The sequence below is a fragment of the Lagenorhynchus albirostris genome, chromosome 18 (genome assembly GCF_949774975.1).
Source record: "Lagenorhynchus albirostris chromosome 18, mLagAlb1.1, whole genome shotgun sequence".
NCBI classification, from domain to species: Eukaryota; Metazoa; Chordata; class Mammalia; order Artiodactyla; family Delphinidae; genus Lagenorhynchus; species Lagenorhynchus albirostris.
This window is the reverse complement of record NC_083112.1, coordinates 32,675,152-32,694,041: the sequence shown is the minus strand read 5'-3', so window position 1 is coordinate 32,694,041 and position 18,890 is coordinate 32,675,152. Positions and strand designations below refer to the sequence as shown.

The following is an 18,890-nucleotide window of genomic DNA, read 5'->3' as shown; positions in this document are numbered from 1 at the left end:
TGGGATCTTAATTCCCTGACCAGAGATCGAACCTGTGCCTGCATTGGAAGGTGGATTCTTAACCACTGGGTGGGTCTTCTTTGTATTTAATATAGTGTCTTGCACATGTTGGCAGCCTAATTGTATTGCGTAGTAGAAAAATAGGGTTATGAGGGACTTCTCTGGTGGTCCAGTGGTTAAGAATCCGCCTTCCAATGCAGGGGACGTGGGTTCGATCCCTGGTCGGGGAACTAAGGTTCCATATGCCGCAGGGCAACTAAGCCTGTGTGTTGCAACTACTGAGCCCCCGCACCACAACTAGAGAGAATTCCGCATGCTGCAACGAAAGAGCCTGCGTACCACAACTAAGACCCAACATAGCCAAATAAACAAACAAACAAATAAATAAATAAAAGAAAAAAGACAAAAAGGATTGTGAGACTAGTTCTTACTTGAACAATCATGTCTTATTTCTTATACTTTGTTATCATGTCTTCATTTGCATTGAGTTATCAAGTGAGTGGTATTTACCTTAGCTTTCTTTTTTAAATTTATTTATTTATTTTTGGCTGTGTTGGGTCTTCGTTTCTGTGCAAGGGCTTTCTCCAGTTGCAGCAAGCGGGGGCCACTCCATCGTGGTGCGTGGGCCTCTCACTATCGTGGCCTCTCCTGTTGGGAGCACGGGCTCCAGACGCGCAGGCTCAGCAGCTGTGGCTCACGGGCCCAGTTGCTCCGCGGCATGCGGGATCCTCCCAGACCAGGGCTCGAACCCACGTCCCCTGCATTGGCAGGCAGATTCTCAACCACTGCGCCACCAGGGAAGCCCTACCTTAGCTTTCTTAAGATGGCATGAGATAGTTTACATTTATAATAAGGAAAAATGATAGAGTTCTTTTATTTCTGACATTAATAAGTGTCAAAGTAGAAAAATAAAGCTAAGTCAATATATTATTGTTGCCACAGAAATTGAATTTGTGTCAAAAGGATTTGTGCTTGTGATGTAGTGATTCATATAGTTTTCTTGGAATTAAGTCTCTAGCAGGTGACAACATCAATAATTCACAAAACCAAGGAGACTTTTGAGATTGGTTAATTTATATATGTGGATTAGAAAACAAATGAATAATGTGCTTAATGTATTCTGACGTATTTGAAAATATGCATTAAAGATCCAGCCTATTAAAAAGTCTCTGTTCACAGTATTTATTAGATTTTTTAGATTTTTATTTCTTTTACTGTCTCATACATACATTTTTATTTGAAAAGGAACAAATCTATATTTTCTGTTTAGCGTGAAAAGTATTATCCATAGTAATTAAAAAAAACTTTTCTCATTATAAAAATAAATATGCTCATTCCAGACAGCTAAGAAAATACAGAAAAATGTAAAAGAAATTGTTTCAAATCCCACAATCCAGATATATAAAATTAACAGTGGTTCCTGTCTGGTTTTTTTCCATAAATGTGTATATTAATGAAGTTAGAATTATATTGCAAATGCAATTTTCAATACAGCTTTGTTTCATGTAACATTATATTGTAAGCATTTTTGCTATGGTAAGACTGTAATTTAATCTTTCACATATTCTGGGAAGTTTTAGGTTGATTACAATTCTAGCTATTTAAAATAATGCTGTAGTGATATATATCTATGTATAAGAATACTTGATTGTATTTCTTATTTCCTAAGTATAGATTCTACAAATAGAATTACTAGGTTAAAGAGTAATTACTAGTAGAATTACTAGGTTGAACATAGGATTTGTTTCACCAAATTGTTCTCTCAGAAGGTTTCACCAGATTTATTTCCTTATGGTGATGCTAAAATGTAAACAAATAAAATCCTTCTCAAATATAGAGCAGTGTGATGCGTGGTACTATATAAGTCTCAGGAATATCCAGTCTAAATTCATGTCTTAGACATGACATCTAAGAGGCTGAGGCACTCTCAGAAATAACATAGTAATTAGATAAACTTAAGGGTGATTTTGGAAGCTCTGGGACCATTTAAAATCCATCTACAGCTAATATCTTACTTTTCAGCCTTCTCCAGATAATGAAAAAGGTCTTGGGTTCTGATGACCTCGAACCAGACCTAACTTGTAAAGGGGTTCAGGGATTTGAATTGTCTTTTCCTGGACCCGTTGGAGAAGAGTTTTTGATCTGGTAATTTAGTGAAAGAAACTGGAACAGCTGAAGAGAATATCTTAAAATAGGTATGAAGGCTGTGTTACTAGGATTAGTCATTATGTTTTCTCTTTGAAAGAAAAGGAACACTAGAGTTCTGCTAGAATAAAAAATGACTTGTTAGGTGTTCAGCCCCTGTGATGTGTAATTCAGGTGAGAGTTACAAGTAGCAATTTGAGAATTGGTTTTTCTGGAGAGGTGGTTGTTTTCGAGCAGTTATGTGGTAGACTTTTGATCCTTTTGAAAACCTTGTGCCCTCTTAGAAATGAATCTTTTCATGTCTGTAAATGGTTGAATGATGCCTCCTTCTGAAACCTGGTCTTTCACAAAGAAGGAGTCATGGAGAAGGCAGGTCTGGATTCTTGGATGCTAAGGTGCATAAGCCTTGGAAAATGGGCAGTGGGCAGGTGTTTATCATCCTAAGATGGGCAGGATTACAATTTTGAGTAAATGAACAGATTAAAAGATGCTGGTGAGCTTTTTCTGATTCTCACCTGTTCGTAACATCTCTCTCACTTTTCTCCACCTCAAACTAAAAAAATGACCACATGAAGAGCGAGGCAGCTTAAAAGCTTTACTTTATAGTATCAAAGAGCCAGCTCTACTCTTGTCCTCAGAGTTGGGAAAGCTTCAGTATTATTTTTGGACCCTCCTGAGCTGTTAAATCTGGAGCCCTTGAAGAACAATATTTTCAGATCTAGGTGTGTTGTGTGGTTGCTGGGGAGATACCTCTTCGACCCATCCACAGCTGTGTTTAGTGTCACAGTTGCTAGTAGTATTATTTCACATTGCTACAATCTTTATAATTGGCATTGATATTAAAATAAAGACAGGTGTGTGGATAAGAAATGTTACTAGATTAAAACACATATTTATAAGTGTATTAGTGGAAGGGAATAAGCTGGACTTTAAAACAAAACTTTGAGCACATTATAATTATGATTAAACAGATTACGATTAAGAGAGGACTGAGCCTGGCCCTTTCCCCTTAAGGTGTAACTGTGTTCTGTTGATCAGAACCTGTCACCCGTTTTTTCAAGCAAATAGTGTCATGTCGTGGTTTGATATAATGAACAATTTTTGATACTTAAGTACTAAATATATGCTTATGAGATTGAATTATTGTACCTTAGAGAGAGACTAAGTATTTGAATAAGTGATGCAATTGGTGATTCATCCTGCACTCAGAGATCGTTGAATTTTCTTAAATCAGTGCTAATTGGTGCCAGTCACTTCAGGGCACTAAAGCCTGTCCCAACCGTACCAGCTCCCTGTCTCTCACTTCTTTAAAATCCTCTGTGCTTCCTGTCTGCACCCTTTTTTTCATTTGTTTCTGCGACATAGATTTTAAATGAGGCACGTGACAGACGTTGGTCTGTGTGCAGCCCAGGGGATGTTTAATGCTGATAGTGGTGGAGTGTGGCCCCAGACTCGCTGCAGCAGCAGTGCCCTCGAGCCCCTTAAGTGTACAGGTTCCTAAGCCCCACCTTAGACCTACTGCACCAGGATCTTGGGAAGCTGAGGTCCTGCCATCTACTTTTACAAAGAAAGTCTTGGTGTTTTTCTTGTGCACACTAACAAGCTGAAAACCACTTGGTTTGGAGGGTCTAGTTTATGAGAATTGGGTCCAAGTCACTTGTGTTCGGAGGCTTTAATCTTTTTAATTTTTCCTCTTGTTGCTAATTTCTCATAATGACCCCGTTAAGTGGTGTAAACTTAATAGAATTAAATTGCAACAGCTAAAGATTATTCTAAAATATTACTGTGTATTGCCTCTGCTAACAGTGATCCGAGCCTGCTAGCTTGATGCCTGGTGGGCCTTCACGTGTCTAAGGACATCAGTGGACAGAGCCTTTGCTGTCTGCTAATCCACATGTGCCAACCAATAAAAGAAAATGTAAAATTTGCTAAAACGCTTAGGTTACAGCTTGGAATCTTTTTTTCATTGCATGTGAACCTCAGGGGTTTGTATGTTGCTTTGTATTACATAATTTGTTTGGTCTTTGTTACTTATTTGTCAACTAAGTTGGTGGTGGTGTTCTCCATACCTCGATATTGACAGCATTTTGCACAGTGCTCTGTAAGCTCTGGATCTATTTTTTGACATTATGTACTGTCTTCAATAAAGGTTTTGATGCCTTGCTTAAATGGGAATATAGAGGACGATGTTCTGTGTTTCTGTCAAAACTGCCCCCCCCTTTTTTTGATTCTATGTTCTTTTGAAGAAAAATCTATAAAGACTTGTTCTCTCTTTCAATTCCAGAGTGATCCTCTTGACCATTCATCCTAGGAACTGTCATTAGCAGAAAACCTGTCTACATGTAGAGCTGCTTTCTTTTTAGGGAGAAATAGAATTAGCAGTTTGAGAAACATAGGACCGCAGGAAGAAGGGTGAGGTTTGGCTTGGGAAAAGAGCCCCAGTGTGCTTTAGTACCACACCTTAGCCAATTAATTACCAGTGGTCCTGTGTTCAGAGTTGTTTATATTTTGATAGTATCACCACTTTTATTCTATCTCATGGTCATAAAGCATTAACACTATAGAGTCATAGGCCAGATAGTGTAACTAAAGGTCACAAAGTCACATCTAGGTGTAAGTGTTTTAATGTATCTAAAATTGTATGCTTTTAACTTTTCTCCCCCCTGGCAAATATAACCCTAATGTTGCTATCAGGTTGTTATTTTTAAGAGTGTTCCTATTTGATTCCATTTAATAGTGGTTTTATGATTCTGTTTCCTACTTGGTATGAATGTTAGCAAATTCTACCCATGAACTGGATTGATATGGGCAGTTCCTGTTTTCCCCAACCAGACCATATAGTAAAGAGCATGCTGGTAGCTATAAAACAGAAATACTTCATTTTTTTAAGTGTCTTAGTTAACCAGACATTTGAACAGTATTTCAAGTACTAGTATAAAAGCAATACTTTTTTGTAATAAAGTTTTTTTTTCTTTTATACATTAAGGATGTCACCCTTGCAGTTTTGTATCTCCAAAAGCAAGGCCAAAACCCCAGAGTTATCTGAGGATTTTATGTCAGTCGTTCTCTTCTCCCTCTCCCTCCACTTTTTAGAAGTCTGTAATCTAAACAGGTAGGACTTTGAGATAATGTAAACTTTACAATAAACTTGAATTAATATTAGCATTCAAAGATCCTACAGAAGGATGCCACTTGATCTAACCTTTACATTTTTTCACTAAATATTTAGTGTTTCTTCCTTTTTTTTCCCCAATCATATTTGAAGTGGACTGTGATTAGACATTTAAGTTTGTAGGGGAAATTACTCACACTTAGATCTACTCAAATTTTTTAATGCTAGCTTGTGTTTAGTGGTTTCTTTCAGATTGCATGTGGGTAAACAAATACCTATGTAATCTCTGTTTTCTGAAAGCTGAATCTTGAATTGAAACTTATTCTGTCTCTACTGTTTGGATATAGAAACCAACATTTTTAGATGAGTTTTCCAGTTGTTTACTCTGTTAGTCAACATCTCTAGTTCTGTCATGGGCCCTTGAATTTGCTGTCATCATGCCCTACTGGCTTATCTTGCTGGTGGTAAGAATTGATAGATAAGTGTTTCCCAGAAGAGAAGGAATAGTGAACCTGACCTTAACTTCTTGCTTGTCTCTCAGACTGTTAAACTTCCCACGCTTACATCCCTTTGAGTTTTCTTATTTTTCTATGTAAGCATTATAATTCTGTTGTAATTCATTGCGTGTTCTTTTTTGTGAAAGATTGTGTATAATAATATAGCTTGTAATTGGACTTACATGCATGCCTATATAGTGTTTAAAAAACAGGCCAAGCATTTAACAAATTAATTGAGTTGCTAGATCCTCAATGAAATAGTTTAAGGATATTAAAAAAAAATTAAAAAAATACTATGACCAAAAAAATGAATCCTTATGTGTCTTGTTTCTACTCAAGAGTGACTACTCTTTTTCTGTAAGTTATGAGTCCAACTCTAATTTAAAAGCCTGTCCTATTTTAGGCCATTGAAGGTAAATAAAAATGTTCCTCTTGGTTATTTACATATTCTGAATTTTACATCATGTAACCTACATTCCCTACGTTTTCTGTATAATACTTTCTGTATCTTCTATGCAGCTTTTAGTTCATAAATCTTACATAGGCCCTAGTGTCATTTCTCTTAAAATTGTTTGTCTGCTTTCATTGTTTCTTTTCTCTTCTTTAACATCACTTTATGGCATTTTCTTCAAGGCAACTCAAACTGGCATTTTGGAATATTTCACTTGTGTTAGTACATGTTTTCGCTTTATTGTGGCATACTATTCCAAGTAGGATTTCTGCATGATACTTTTTCATTAGCCTTACTTTTCAAGCATTAGGCCACTTAGAATGCTGTTGTGTCAGAAGTTGGCTCTATTCCTTTTTTCTTGTCAGAGGAACTTGAAATTATCCCTTTCAGGTGTGATGTGAGTTGTGACTGGTGTGATGTGAGTTGTGACTGGGTTGGAGAGGGAGAGAGCAGTGTGGTTAACCAAATGCAGTGGGCTGGAAATCTCTACTGGTGGGAAAGCACACAGACAGTAGCCATGTGGATTTGGGTTCAATTCTAGTCATGGTCTCTGGGATGAGATTGTGACCCTAAGTGCCTCAGGATCACACCCACTCTCACGGGCCTCTGTGCATACTTGTTAATTTCAACTGCTGAAGTTAATAGTGATTAAAAGTAAATTTTACAACCCAGGATTCAACATTAAACTTTTGTTAATCCAGTATTATTATTTCTTTGCTCCTAGGTCAGCATATGTGGTCTACTGATCACGTAATTCAGTCTAGAACTGGCATGATCACTTATCCAGCTGCATTCTCTTTAGTATAAGCAAAGCTCATGCTGTGTCCCTCCAGTTACTGTTTTTCCTGCCGTAGAAGAAGGAACATCTTCTCTGAAAGGGTGGAGAATCTGGGACAGTGATTTACACTGTACAAATTTTTAACCTGGATCATCATCGAGGTAGATTCATGAGCATAAAAGTGCCATCATCAAAAAATCTACAAACAAATGCTGGAGAGGGTGTGGAGAAAGGGGAGCCCTCCTGCACTGCTGGTGGGAATGTGAATTGATACAACCACTCTGGAGAACAGTATGGAGGTTCCTCAATAGAACTACCATACGACCCAGCAATCCCACTGCTGGGCATATACCCTGAGAAAACCATAATTCAAAAAGAGTCATGTACCACAATGTTCATTGCAGCTCTATTTACAATAGCCAGGACGTGGAAGCAACCTAAGTGTCCATCAACAGATGAATGGATAAAGAAGATGTGGCACATATATACAATGGAATATTACTTAGCCATAAAAATAAACGAAACTGAGTTATTTGTAGTGAGGTGGATGGACCTAGAGTCTGTCCTACAGAGTGAAGTAAGTCAGAAAGAGAAAAACAAATACCATATGCTAACATATATATGGAATCTAAGAAAAAAGGAAAAAAAAGGTTATGAAGAACCCAGGGTCAAGACTGGAATAAAGACGCAGACCTACTAGAGAATGGACTTGAGTATACGGGGAGGGGGAAGGGTAAGCTGGGACAAAGTGAGAGAGTGGTATGGACATATATACACTACCACATGTAAAATAGATAGCTAGTGGGAAGCAGCCGCATAGCACAGGGAGATCAGCTCGGTGCTTTGTGACCACCTAGAGGGGTGGGATAGGGAGGGTGGGAGGGAAACGCAAGGGGGTGTAGATATGGGGATATATGTATATGTATAACTGAATCACTTTGTTTTAAAGCAGAAACTATCACACCAGTGTAAAGCAATTATACTCCAATAAAGATGTTAAAAAAAAGTGCATTCTAGTTACAAGCATGAATGATAAATTTCATTCTGTCAATAAATATTGAATTTATTGATACCTATTTGCCACTTATTCCGTTAGATGATGATTGCTAACACATATCCTTTTATACTTTTCGTAGACCTGACCTAATTTCCTGTTTAGGAAATGTGCTTGACACTTTCTCTGCCCTTTTAAAGGTCTAATGCTACAATGAATAAGAAGAAGGAGAATTGGAAATTGATTCCAGCTACTTAAATACAAAATCTTCCCCAGCTCCAGAATTTATAAAAACTTGGATTGTTTTTCCCCCCTAAATGCTTAATTTTGCTTTCAACTCCACTTTGCAGGAAACTAATTTATTCACTTTCTAAAGTGGCCTTGTGTATGTCTAGCAAGGAAATTGGCAAAAGGGTTCTCAAAGAAGTAGCAATGAAATTGAAAAGTGTCTACTGTCAATAACTGGTGATAAATCAAACTGATGTTAGAGATGCAAATAGTCATTCCAGTACTCTCTTCTCTTTTATTAGAATTGTTTAAGTTAATTAGCCAGCAAAGTACTTCATTATCTATTATGCTGCATGCTAATGGTAGATTTAAAGTTTCACTTTTATAATTTGAACACTTTTCTGAAAATCTTATTTAAACCCCTATATCCATTGCATTCTAAGTCTGTATGGTAGCTAATACTGTTATTTGGGAGAATATATTTATTGTTCTACAGTGAGGTTTCTAGTTTGTGAGGTTTACAAAGACAAGAAATTTTAGGAGACTATCACATTCAAGGTAACTTTTGTCCATCTTTTTGAGAAAGTGATTAAAACAATATATAATGCATTTTTATCAGACTGTCAGAAATTGAATTACATTCAACTTAGCGTAGAATTTTAAATGTACTCTATTAACTAATATTAAAAAAGCTGTTATAAATTACTGATATGATTGGTTTCTTTCATTTGCAGCATTTAAATATTAGGACACTGACAGATGATATGGTAAGATTATCCTTGATGTTTCCTTTGTTGTACATCTTAACTAACCATGTAATGTTGATGGTGTGCTGCACTAACACCTTTGAAATTGCTACAAACTGCATGTTTTGGAAATGGACTTTCTTTATAGTGCTAAAGTAAGAGGTAGAACTGGTTGTGAAATACATTAGATTGTTGCTTTCAAATAGTAAAAGGGACTAGTCAATATGTTCATTTAAAAATTTTGTTTAATCACAAGTTGTTAGTCAACTTGGAATCATTCAAATCATCTCTCTTTCTTTGAGGGTGAATCGCACACTTCAAAAAGAGGTACAAAGGATAGCTAAAGACATGTCAGCTTTTCAAAAATATGTAGTTGCTAATTAAAGTAAACCAGACTAAAATATCACACATATAGTTTTTAAAAGTTTTGTTTAAAAACGAGAGAACTAAGCATGCCTTATCCTATATTCTGCATGCTGAAAATAATCAGCTTTCTTATAAGTACTTAACATTTTATATCACCGTTACAGATTCTTATATATTCAAATGAATTTTTCTGAGAAGTATATTTTTGAATGTAACTCTTGGTTAACGGTAAAAAATAACAATGAGAATAACAACAAGACCCAAATAAACAGTAGCACCAAAAACACAGAAGCATGATAAGGAGGACCAAGCACAGCACTTCGATAACTAGGATTTGAATTCAGCTTCACTTTATGTCAAATATGAAACAGTGCCTAGAACTCACTGAGCACTCAAAAAGTGTTTAGCACCCCCAATATCCAAAGTAACATCTTAGGCACGTGGTTTAGGTGGGCATAAAAAGATGAATGAGATGTAGATCTGGACATGCACAATTTAAAAAATTGAATCAGAATGCTATGTTTTATTCCTCTGGATAGTATCTAAGAAAAGGATATTTATGTAAACTTTTCTGAATAACATTTATTTCTCATAGGATAATATTCAGAAATGGTAGTAATATTGAGCACTTATGCAGATTATGTATATAACTTCTCACCCTGCAAGGTGGGTGATGTACTTATTGTAGTGCGGAGTGCATCGGGGCTCAGGCAGCCTAAGTAGGTAGCTTACCCAAGTATGCACAGCTCTCAAGTGGTGTAGCTGTGGCTTGAGTCTTGTTCCATGTAGCTCCAAACCCACACACTTGCTGTGCTGATTTAGCCTTCAGATGGCTCCTAAGGCCAATAATAAAACCATGTGCAGTTATTAAGTATTAACTTTTATGAGAATCTACAGTGGTATATTTGCAAAGCCTTATTGAGGTATAATTCACATAGCATGTAGTTCACCCATTTAAAGTGTATGATTCAATGGTTTTTAGTATATTTGCAGAGTTGTAGAACCATCACCACAATCAATTTAAGAACATTTTCATTACTCAAAAGAATATATATATATATTCTTTTTATATAGGATATACTATATAGAATTTTTATATAAAATATACTATGCCTGTGAATAGTCTCCCGAATTATTCCCAGCTCGCTCAGCCCTAGGCAATGTCCAGTCCACTTTCTGTCTATAGGTTTGCCTCTTCTGGACATTTTATATAAATGGAGTCTTACGTGCGCTTTTGTGACTGAATTCTTCTACTTGGCATAATGTTTTCAAGGTTCATCCATGTTGTGGTGTGTGTGAGTGCTTCCTTTCTGTTGCTAAATAGTATTCTATGTTATGATATTCTTGAGGTTTGTTCATATTTTGTGGGCACTCTACAGTTTTTTTTTTCCTCTTTTCATTCAGACCCCACCCTTACCTTTGTTTCATGACTCTGTCTCTGCACTTTGCCAACACATAATCTCTATTCCAAGTTCTAGAAACAGAGTCATGTTGTGGAGTGGCTTCAGTGGGCCACTCTGGAAGCTATCGTGCTCTGATCTTACATTAGTAAATGGGTTCCTCCTCAGTGAAGACTTTCTCTGTCCATCCTGTCTCCATTCCTTGCCTCTCCCCTCATCCTTGCCCCTGGGCTTGGTAGGGTCAGAACTTTTGGGTTTTACCATAGTGCCCTGTGCATATTTTTATCAAAGCAGTACATGATTTATGGTCTGTCTTTTTTTTTTTAATTTTTATTGGAGTATAGATGACTTACAATGTTGTGTTAATTTCAGATATACAGCAAAGTGAATCAGTTATATATATATATATATCCATTCTTTTTCAGATTCTTTTCCCATATAGGTTATTACAGAATATTGAGTAGAGTTCCCTGTGCTATACAGTAGGTCCTTATTAGTTATCTGTTTTATATATAGTAGTGTGTATATGTTAATCCCAATCTCCTAATTTATCGCTTCCTGCCATATTTCCCCTTTGGTAACCATAAGTTTGACTTCCAGATCTGTGAGTCAGTTTTTGTTTTGTAAATAAGTTCCTTTGTATCATTTTTTATTAGATTCCACATATAATATCATATAATATTTGTCTTTCTCTGTCTGACTTACTTCACCTAGTATGATAATCTCTAGGTCCAACCATGTTGCTGCAAATGGCATTATTTAGTTCTTTTTTATGGCTGAGTAAAATTCCATTGTATATATGTACGACGTCTTCTTTATCCTTTCCTCTGTCGATGGACATTTAGGTTGCTTCCATGTCTTGGCTATTGTGAATAGTGCTGCAGTGAACATTGGGGTGCATGTATCTTTTCGAATTATGTTTTTCTCCAGATATATGCCCAAGAGTGGGATTGCTAGATCATATGGTAGCTCTATATTTAGTTTTTTAATGAACCTCCATACTGGTCTTCATAATGGTTATACCAATTTACATTCCCAATTTACAGTGTAGGAGGGTTCCCTTTTCTCCATACCCTTTCCAGCATCTATTTGTTTGTAGATTTTTTTTTTTTTTTTTGCGGTACTCGGGCCTCTCACTGTTGTGGCCACTCCCGTTGCTGAGCACAGGCTCCGGACGCGCAGGCTCAGCAGCCATGGCTCACGGGCCCAGCCGCTCCGCGGCATGTGGGATCTTCCTGGACTGGGGCACGAACCCGTGTCCCCTGCATCGGCAGGCGGACTCTCAACCACTGCGCCATCAGGGAAGCCCTGTAGATTTTTTTGATGTTGGCCTATGGTCTGTCTTTCTCACTGGTTTAAATCGTTTGAACACAGAGACAGTGAGTTGTTATTAATACTTCCAGGCATGTTGTCTGGCACATGTTAAGCATTTTCATAAATTAATTCAACAAATGAAAGAACGAGTCTCTCTTTTGATAACCTGCCTGGTATTGTGGTTTCCTGGGATCTGGGCCTGGCTTGGTCCTGGTCAAGCTTCCTGGAGATGGAGTCTTGCCTTTGCATAGAGTAGAGAAGCTTTGACCAGGACCTGATGTCAGCCTTTCTGACCACCTGGCTGGATTTCTGACTGTTGCCTTGACCTACCTTCATCTTAGATGTTCACATGATTGACTGTCCTGGATTCCTTGCTACCCTCTCCTTCCAGGGAAAGATTGAGCAGGCAGTCTAGTTTAGGCAGCTGGCCCATTGTTGTGGAGGTCAGAGAATAAGCACGGCTCTCTTGAACAGGAGACACTGACAACTCAGTTCTTTCTTGGTCATTGTTGATTGATGCCGTGTGGAAAGAGAATTGGACTTGGAATCAGAAGACTCTCGTTGGAAGACAGAACTTCACCACTTCTTAGCTCTGTGACCATGGCAGATCAATTATTAGATTGTTCACTTGTCAGTGAAGCAGGACTAATTTTATGCCTTCTCTGCCTTCCTCACAGGGTTTTGGTGAGTCTCATTTAAGCTCAAGTATCTTGACTACTGCATTCAGTTCTGTCCATTTTTACCCCCTTTAAAAAATACTTCCCGATGTATGGACAGAGGGGTGGTGTGACTGACTTATTTGCAGTTGACGCTTACAGGGTATGTGTGTTACAGAGCAATGCAGAGCTTTGAGGAGGGAGAGGATAGCTGGATATTTTGAGGGCTCTTTAAACTATTTCTGGTGAGTCACAGCGCAGGGAAACATTTGCCATTATGCTTTGATGTGTGCTAGCGATATGTTTTGTAATTAAAGTTTGCCACCCCTGCAACATGTGTTGCATGTGTGCTTTTAATTTAGAACTTCCTAAAGTGAATAGCCTTTTTTGGGCAGGACTTGAGAGAAGAAATATAAGAATGGCATCTGCTGTAGTCATATGTTTGAATAACAGTATTTTAAAAACATTAGATTGAAACATCCTGGGAAACATTAATGTTAGAAACCCATCTCTTTAGGTTGCTTTGTTAAAGCCCTGCAAAAGTACTTCACATTTCAAGGTTATTTCTTAAATTACTGTCAGAATTTAATTTCATAGGACACTGTTGGGTTAAAGGAATGAAGTATTACTGTAGCCTTGAGGCCCCTAGGCAGATTTAATATACTTTAAACAGCGTTTGCTCTACGAATATTTGGGCACCCGCTAGGTATAAAGTGCTGTCCAAGGTGCTAGGGTAATATAAAGGTGAAAAAAATCATTTAGCTTACAACGCTTCATTGTTTATACCTGGGTTGAAAGGAAAGCTTTCCTTGTAGAGGCAAAAAGGTTGGGAGGAGGACAGTGAAGGGGGGCATGTGTGAAAAGGTAAGCTGGACAAAATTGAATGTGGATGTCACAATGCTGAGTTTTCCATCAAAGTGTCCACTGGGTGTTTCTGTGGGGCAGGCGTTATTTTTGACCTGCTTTTTTCTCCCTTGTCCCTCACAACTATTTGCCTAAAGTACAGCGCTCCTGCTGATCTTCATCTCCCCTTTCATCTCTCTGCAGCCAACGTTACTGCCGTAATCCCTTGTGTGGCCTGCAGCGATGGTTTTCAAAGCTTTTTTGACTAGGACCCACAGTGAGAAACACACTTTATTTTGTAGCCCAGCACACATACAGAAATTCTCTCTGTCAAAACGAAAGTTTTTTTAAGAACCAATATTTAATGTTTCTAAGCATAATGAACTCTAATCATTTTCTTTTCCTTCCTTTCTACTCCTTTTTTTTTTGTTTGTTTGTTTTGCGGTACGTGGGCCTCTCACTGTTGTGGCCCCTCCTGTTGCGGAGCACAGGCTCCGGACGCGCAGGCTCAGCGGCCGTGACTCACGGGCCCAGCTGCTCCGCGGCATGTGGGATCCTCCTGGACCGGGTCACGAACCCGTGTCCCCTGCATCGGCAGGCGGACTCTCAACCACTGCGCCACCAGGGAAGCCCCTTTCCACTCCTTTTTACTCCTCTCCATTCCATGAAAAAAAAGAAAGGTGATCCATTCCACTAAATTGACTTCAAGACACCAGGTAGTCCACAATTACAGCTAGCAAAACAGACATCGTCCTGTACAGCAACTAGAGGAAGTTCTGAGATCTCCATTAGTGTCTGCTCTTCATTACATGTAGGTGAATGTAGGGGAGCGGGGTTCGGGTGCCAGCTCTGCCATGTACTAGCTTTGAATGTCATTTAGCTTTTGAGCCTTGGCATCCTTGTTTATAGGGGTTTTTATAAGAGCTAAATTAAGTAATATATACTAAAATGCTTGGTAAACCATGCATTCACAATATTAGTGATTAGTAATATGCACTTTTAAAAATTGAGGTATGATTTACATATAATATAATGTATTAATTTTAAAAGTGCAGTCTGAATTTTGACAAATGTATACAATCATGCATACACTACAGTTATATAAAACATTTCCATCACCTCAGAAAGTTTCCGCTGTGTCCTTTGCAGTCAGTTCTCTTCCCCCTTCCCAGCTCTTGGAAAATACTGATCAGTTTTCTGAACTATACAGTAGTTCATTTTCTAGAATTTCATATAAATGGCATTACATTGTATTTTGCCATTGTGTCTGGCTTCTTTTACTTAGCATAATGCTTTTGAGACTCATCTAGTGATTGGGTGTATCAGAAATTTGTTCTTTTTGTTACTGAATAGTATTCCCTTGTTTGATAATACTAAAGTTGGTTTATATATTCAACAGTTTGGGTTGTTTGCAGTTTTTGGCTGTTAGGAAAAACTGCTATGAACATTTGAGTGCAGTTGTTTTTGGACATATGTTTTCATTTTGGAGGGCGAGTCATGTGGTTTTAACTTTATAAGACACTGACAAATTGTTTCCTCCAGTGACTAATTATGTTGGACATCTTTTCATGTGTTTATTTGCCATTCCTATCTTGTTTGAAATGAAATGTCTATTACTAAATATAGGACTATTCAAATTTTCTGTTTCTTCTTGAGTGAGACCTGGTAGTTTGTCTTTTAAGGAATTCTTTTCCATATTATCTATGTTGTTGAATTATTTGTGATATTTCCTTATCTTTTTAATGTAGGATCTGTATTTATTTCCCCCTTTTCCAATTCTGATATTGATAATTTGTCTTCTGTTTTTCCCCTGATTAGTTTGTCTAGAGGTTTGTCAATTTTATTGATATTTTCAAAGAACCAGGTTTTGGTTTCACTGATTTTCTTTATTTTATTTTCATTTATTTGTTAATCTTTATCATTTCTATACTTTTGCTTTATTCTTTTTCTGGCTTCTTAAGGTGGAAGCTTAAATAATTGAGAACTTTGTTTTCTAATAAGAATTTTATGCTATAAATTTCCTTCTGAGAGCTGCTTTAGCTGCTAATCTTCTGAATATTCAAAATAGTTTTAAATTTCCTGTTGATTTCTTCTTTTACCCATTGATTATTTAGGTATATGTTGTTTAATTTTCAAATATTTGAAGATTTTCCTGATATCTTTATGTTACTGATTTGTAATTTAATTCCCTTGTGGCCAGTGACCATACTTTGTATGATTTTAGTCTTTTTCAATTCGAGTCTTGCTTTCTGCCCCAGAATGTGGTCTGTCCTGGTGGATGTTCCATGTATATTCTGCTTTTGTTAGAATTGGTCCATAAATAGTTAATAGGCCAAGTTGGTCGATAGTGTTGTTCACATCTTCTATATTCTGATTTTCCGTCTGCTTTTTCTAAAAATTATTGAGGAGTGTTGAAATCTCCAAGTATAATTTTGGGTTTTTTAATTTTTCTTTTTAGTTCTTTCAGCTTTTGCTTCATGTTTTATGAAGCTCTGCAACTGAGTGCATATACATTTTGGATTGTTGTTTCAATTTATCATTATAAAATAATCCTTTTTATCCCCAGTGATATTCATTACTTTTTAGTCTTTGGAAGTTTAATGGATTTCTCTGCTCTGCCTGATACAGTTATTTCCTTCCTCTTTGAAAAACAAAGATTTCTTGGCTTCTGTGGCACCAAACTATAGGTTTTCATATCCCTCTGATTTTTCCTTTTCTATCTGTATTGTGTGTGTTTTTCCTTTGCCTATCTTAAAACTATTGTCATTTCTCAGGTTGCTTTCCTGAAGCCATTGCTCCTTTCCTGTGTATATAGTACTTGACTTGGTATATCTTTGTGTATATCTCTGTCTATGATCTTTCCCTCAAGTTGAGACATTCATGCATTGACCTAGAATACCTTCACATGGATGTCTCATTTGTACTTGAAACTCTATGTGCCCCAAATTAAACGCTTTACTTCCCTCTTAAACACATTTCTATTCCTATATTTTCATAGACGGTAACTTCACCCTTCCAGTGTTTGATTATTTCTTGAATATATTCTCTTCTCTCAAGTCTTCTATGACAGCACTAGTCCCTTTATTATCTCGTCAGGACTCTCACAACTTTCTATTGCTTCCTAAAAAGCCAACTTCCTGCACAGAAACCAGAGTGACCTATCTAAATTGCATGTCTGACCATATTTTATCCTATTTGAAACTGCTTAATTGCACCTGTTATCTATAGGTCAAGCCTAAAGCTTTTTGACATGGCACATAAGGCCTCCATGGTAGAACCCTGCTTCTCTAACTTGGTATACGTCTCTCAGTCAACATGCAGGAATCTTCCAGGGAATAGAAAGATGTAAGATAAGTTGCTGGAGAATTTACTTAGAGAATGTAGAAACACAGCTGCTGATTGGAAAAAGGAGTGTTATGTGATGGTAAGGACAGTTAATTACTAGCTATGTGCCAAGTAGCATTCCAAATGTTAGCTTTATAAGCACATTCAGTTTTCACAACAAGCCTCTGAGTGGGTATTATTATTATTCCCTTTTTCAAATACAGAGAAACTGAGGCAAGAGATAGTATAAGTAACTGGTTCAAAGTCACATGAGGCAGCTGGGAAAACTGGCAGACTGGCCCCAGAGAACATGATCTTTACCAAGAGAGTTATACTGCCACTTAAGTCCTATCCCTTTCTCCACTCAGAGTGCCAGTGTAAAATCTAGACGTATTCAATATATCTCCTTATTTTCTGCTTTTCTCTTGCAGCCACCCATATGAGACTACTGACCTTGAAACTGACAAGGGAAAGTTGTATCATAGCCATCGATCTTAATCCTGAGAAAATTATAATTGTAAAGACATATTGTATCTAAGAATTTTTCTGTGATAAGAAATGAACTGTTTTGAATATTTCTAGTAAACAAAACTGAAAAAGGTCTGTCTGAAAGGAATAATGATATGTGTGACTGAGAGATGGCAACGGGTAAAGGATATAAGGTTTCTTAATTGCCAAGGGCGTAGAAAAACTTCTGTATGGAAATCACAGATCCAGCAACAATGGCAGCCTGCTGCCAGGTATACGTGCAGGCTTTCCTGGTTCCCCTCGGGAATGGGGTCTTAGAGACGCTGAGGGGTTCATGGTCTGGGTGTGCATTCTGATGGGTGCTTTGAGAAGATTTCCCTGTTCTCCATGGGCTTTCAGACTCACTCAGTATAACTAACTGCTGCCAGGCCACTCCAGCATATTCCTGGGTGTTTTCTGTGAGACTGGTTCACTCGAAGATGAGTTTCCAGATGGATGTGCCTGACAGGCTTGGATTTTGTCTACCTGCAGAGTATTCCTGTGCCTACCTAGATGTGCTGTGTCTTGTGGGATATATGTTAAATTAGATGTCATACTTATGAAAGAAAATAAAATGATTTTGATTATCTGAATTTGTGTCTAACTCGCACGTACGGTCACGGGACCTAAATCATTAACTTTACAAAAAATGCTCAATGGAAAAGAATAATTTAAAATAATTATATTGGCCTAGTAAGATATAAAGCTTTCTGTACTATAATTTGTTTATTTTGCATTTTTATTCTTATTTTTCCTTTTTAAGTTAAAAACGAATGATAAAGCAAAAAGTATGATAATATATTCAATAGCTTTTCTGTAAAACTATATATTAAAAATATTCTGTCTGAAGTAGGTATACCAGCATGGACTGGGACAACTGAATATACATGAAAATAAGTTCTATAAAACTTAAACTATTTACTAAGTTGGGTGGGCCTTTCTGAGTCCATTAATATGAGTTAATTAGAGCTTCCTGTACTTAGATTTTCAGTAGTAACACTTAAGTGCTATCTTGGACTTTTTAAATATTTATGGACTGGTTTAGAGAGCTCCTCTTCAAATCAGTAGAAACTTGGGAATAAGATCAAGAGCTCTCAGAGTTGAATATGCTAAGATGTAGTAGGGTATGCAGACTTGTTTATTCATCCTTTTATCCATTCATTCATGAAGCCTTTATTGCGGGCTTAGTACTAGTATAGGAATACAGAAATGAATAATCTGTCTCTGCCCTCTGGGAACAGTGGGGAAATAGATGTGTACACAACCAGTGTACAGTTGTAGTGCAGTGATATGGGCTGGAATGGCACAGTGGTGTGGTCAACTTTGGTCTTTGAGAAGACTTCATAGAGAAGGTGACTTTTCAGCTGAGTTTTAAAGGACAGGTTGGAATACAGGCTGGCAGGAGTGGTAGTAATTTTTTTACCCTGTAATAATTTTACTTCCTGGATATCAGTGGAATGGATTCCTAGTGGAAGTGTCAGGTTGGCAAGTAGAAAGCCATTGTTGATGTCTTCAGATAATTTTTGTGT

At 37.3% G+C, this 18,890-nt stretch overlaps 1 protein-coding gene across 1 annotated transcript in view; it reads left to right on the top strand.

The window, feature by feature from the left end:
- The window catches only part of DIAPH3 (diaphanous related formin 3), a 546,228-nt gene that overhangs the window by 17,556 nt on the left and 509,782 nt on the right, over positions 1–18,890 (top strand). Inside the window, 1 exon segment of the mRNA XM_060128783.1 lies at positions 8,940–8,972. Coding sequence (XP_059984766.1) covers positions 8,940–8,972 — 33 coding nt within the window.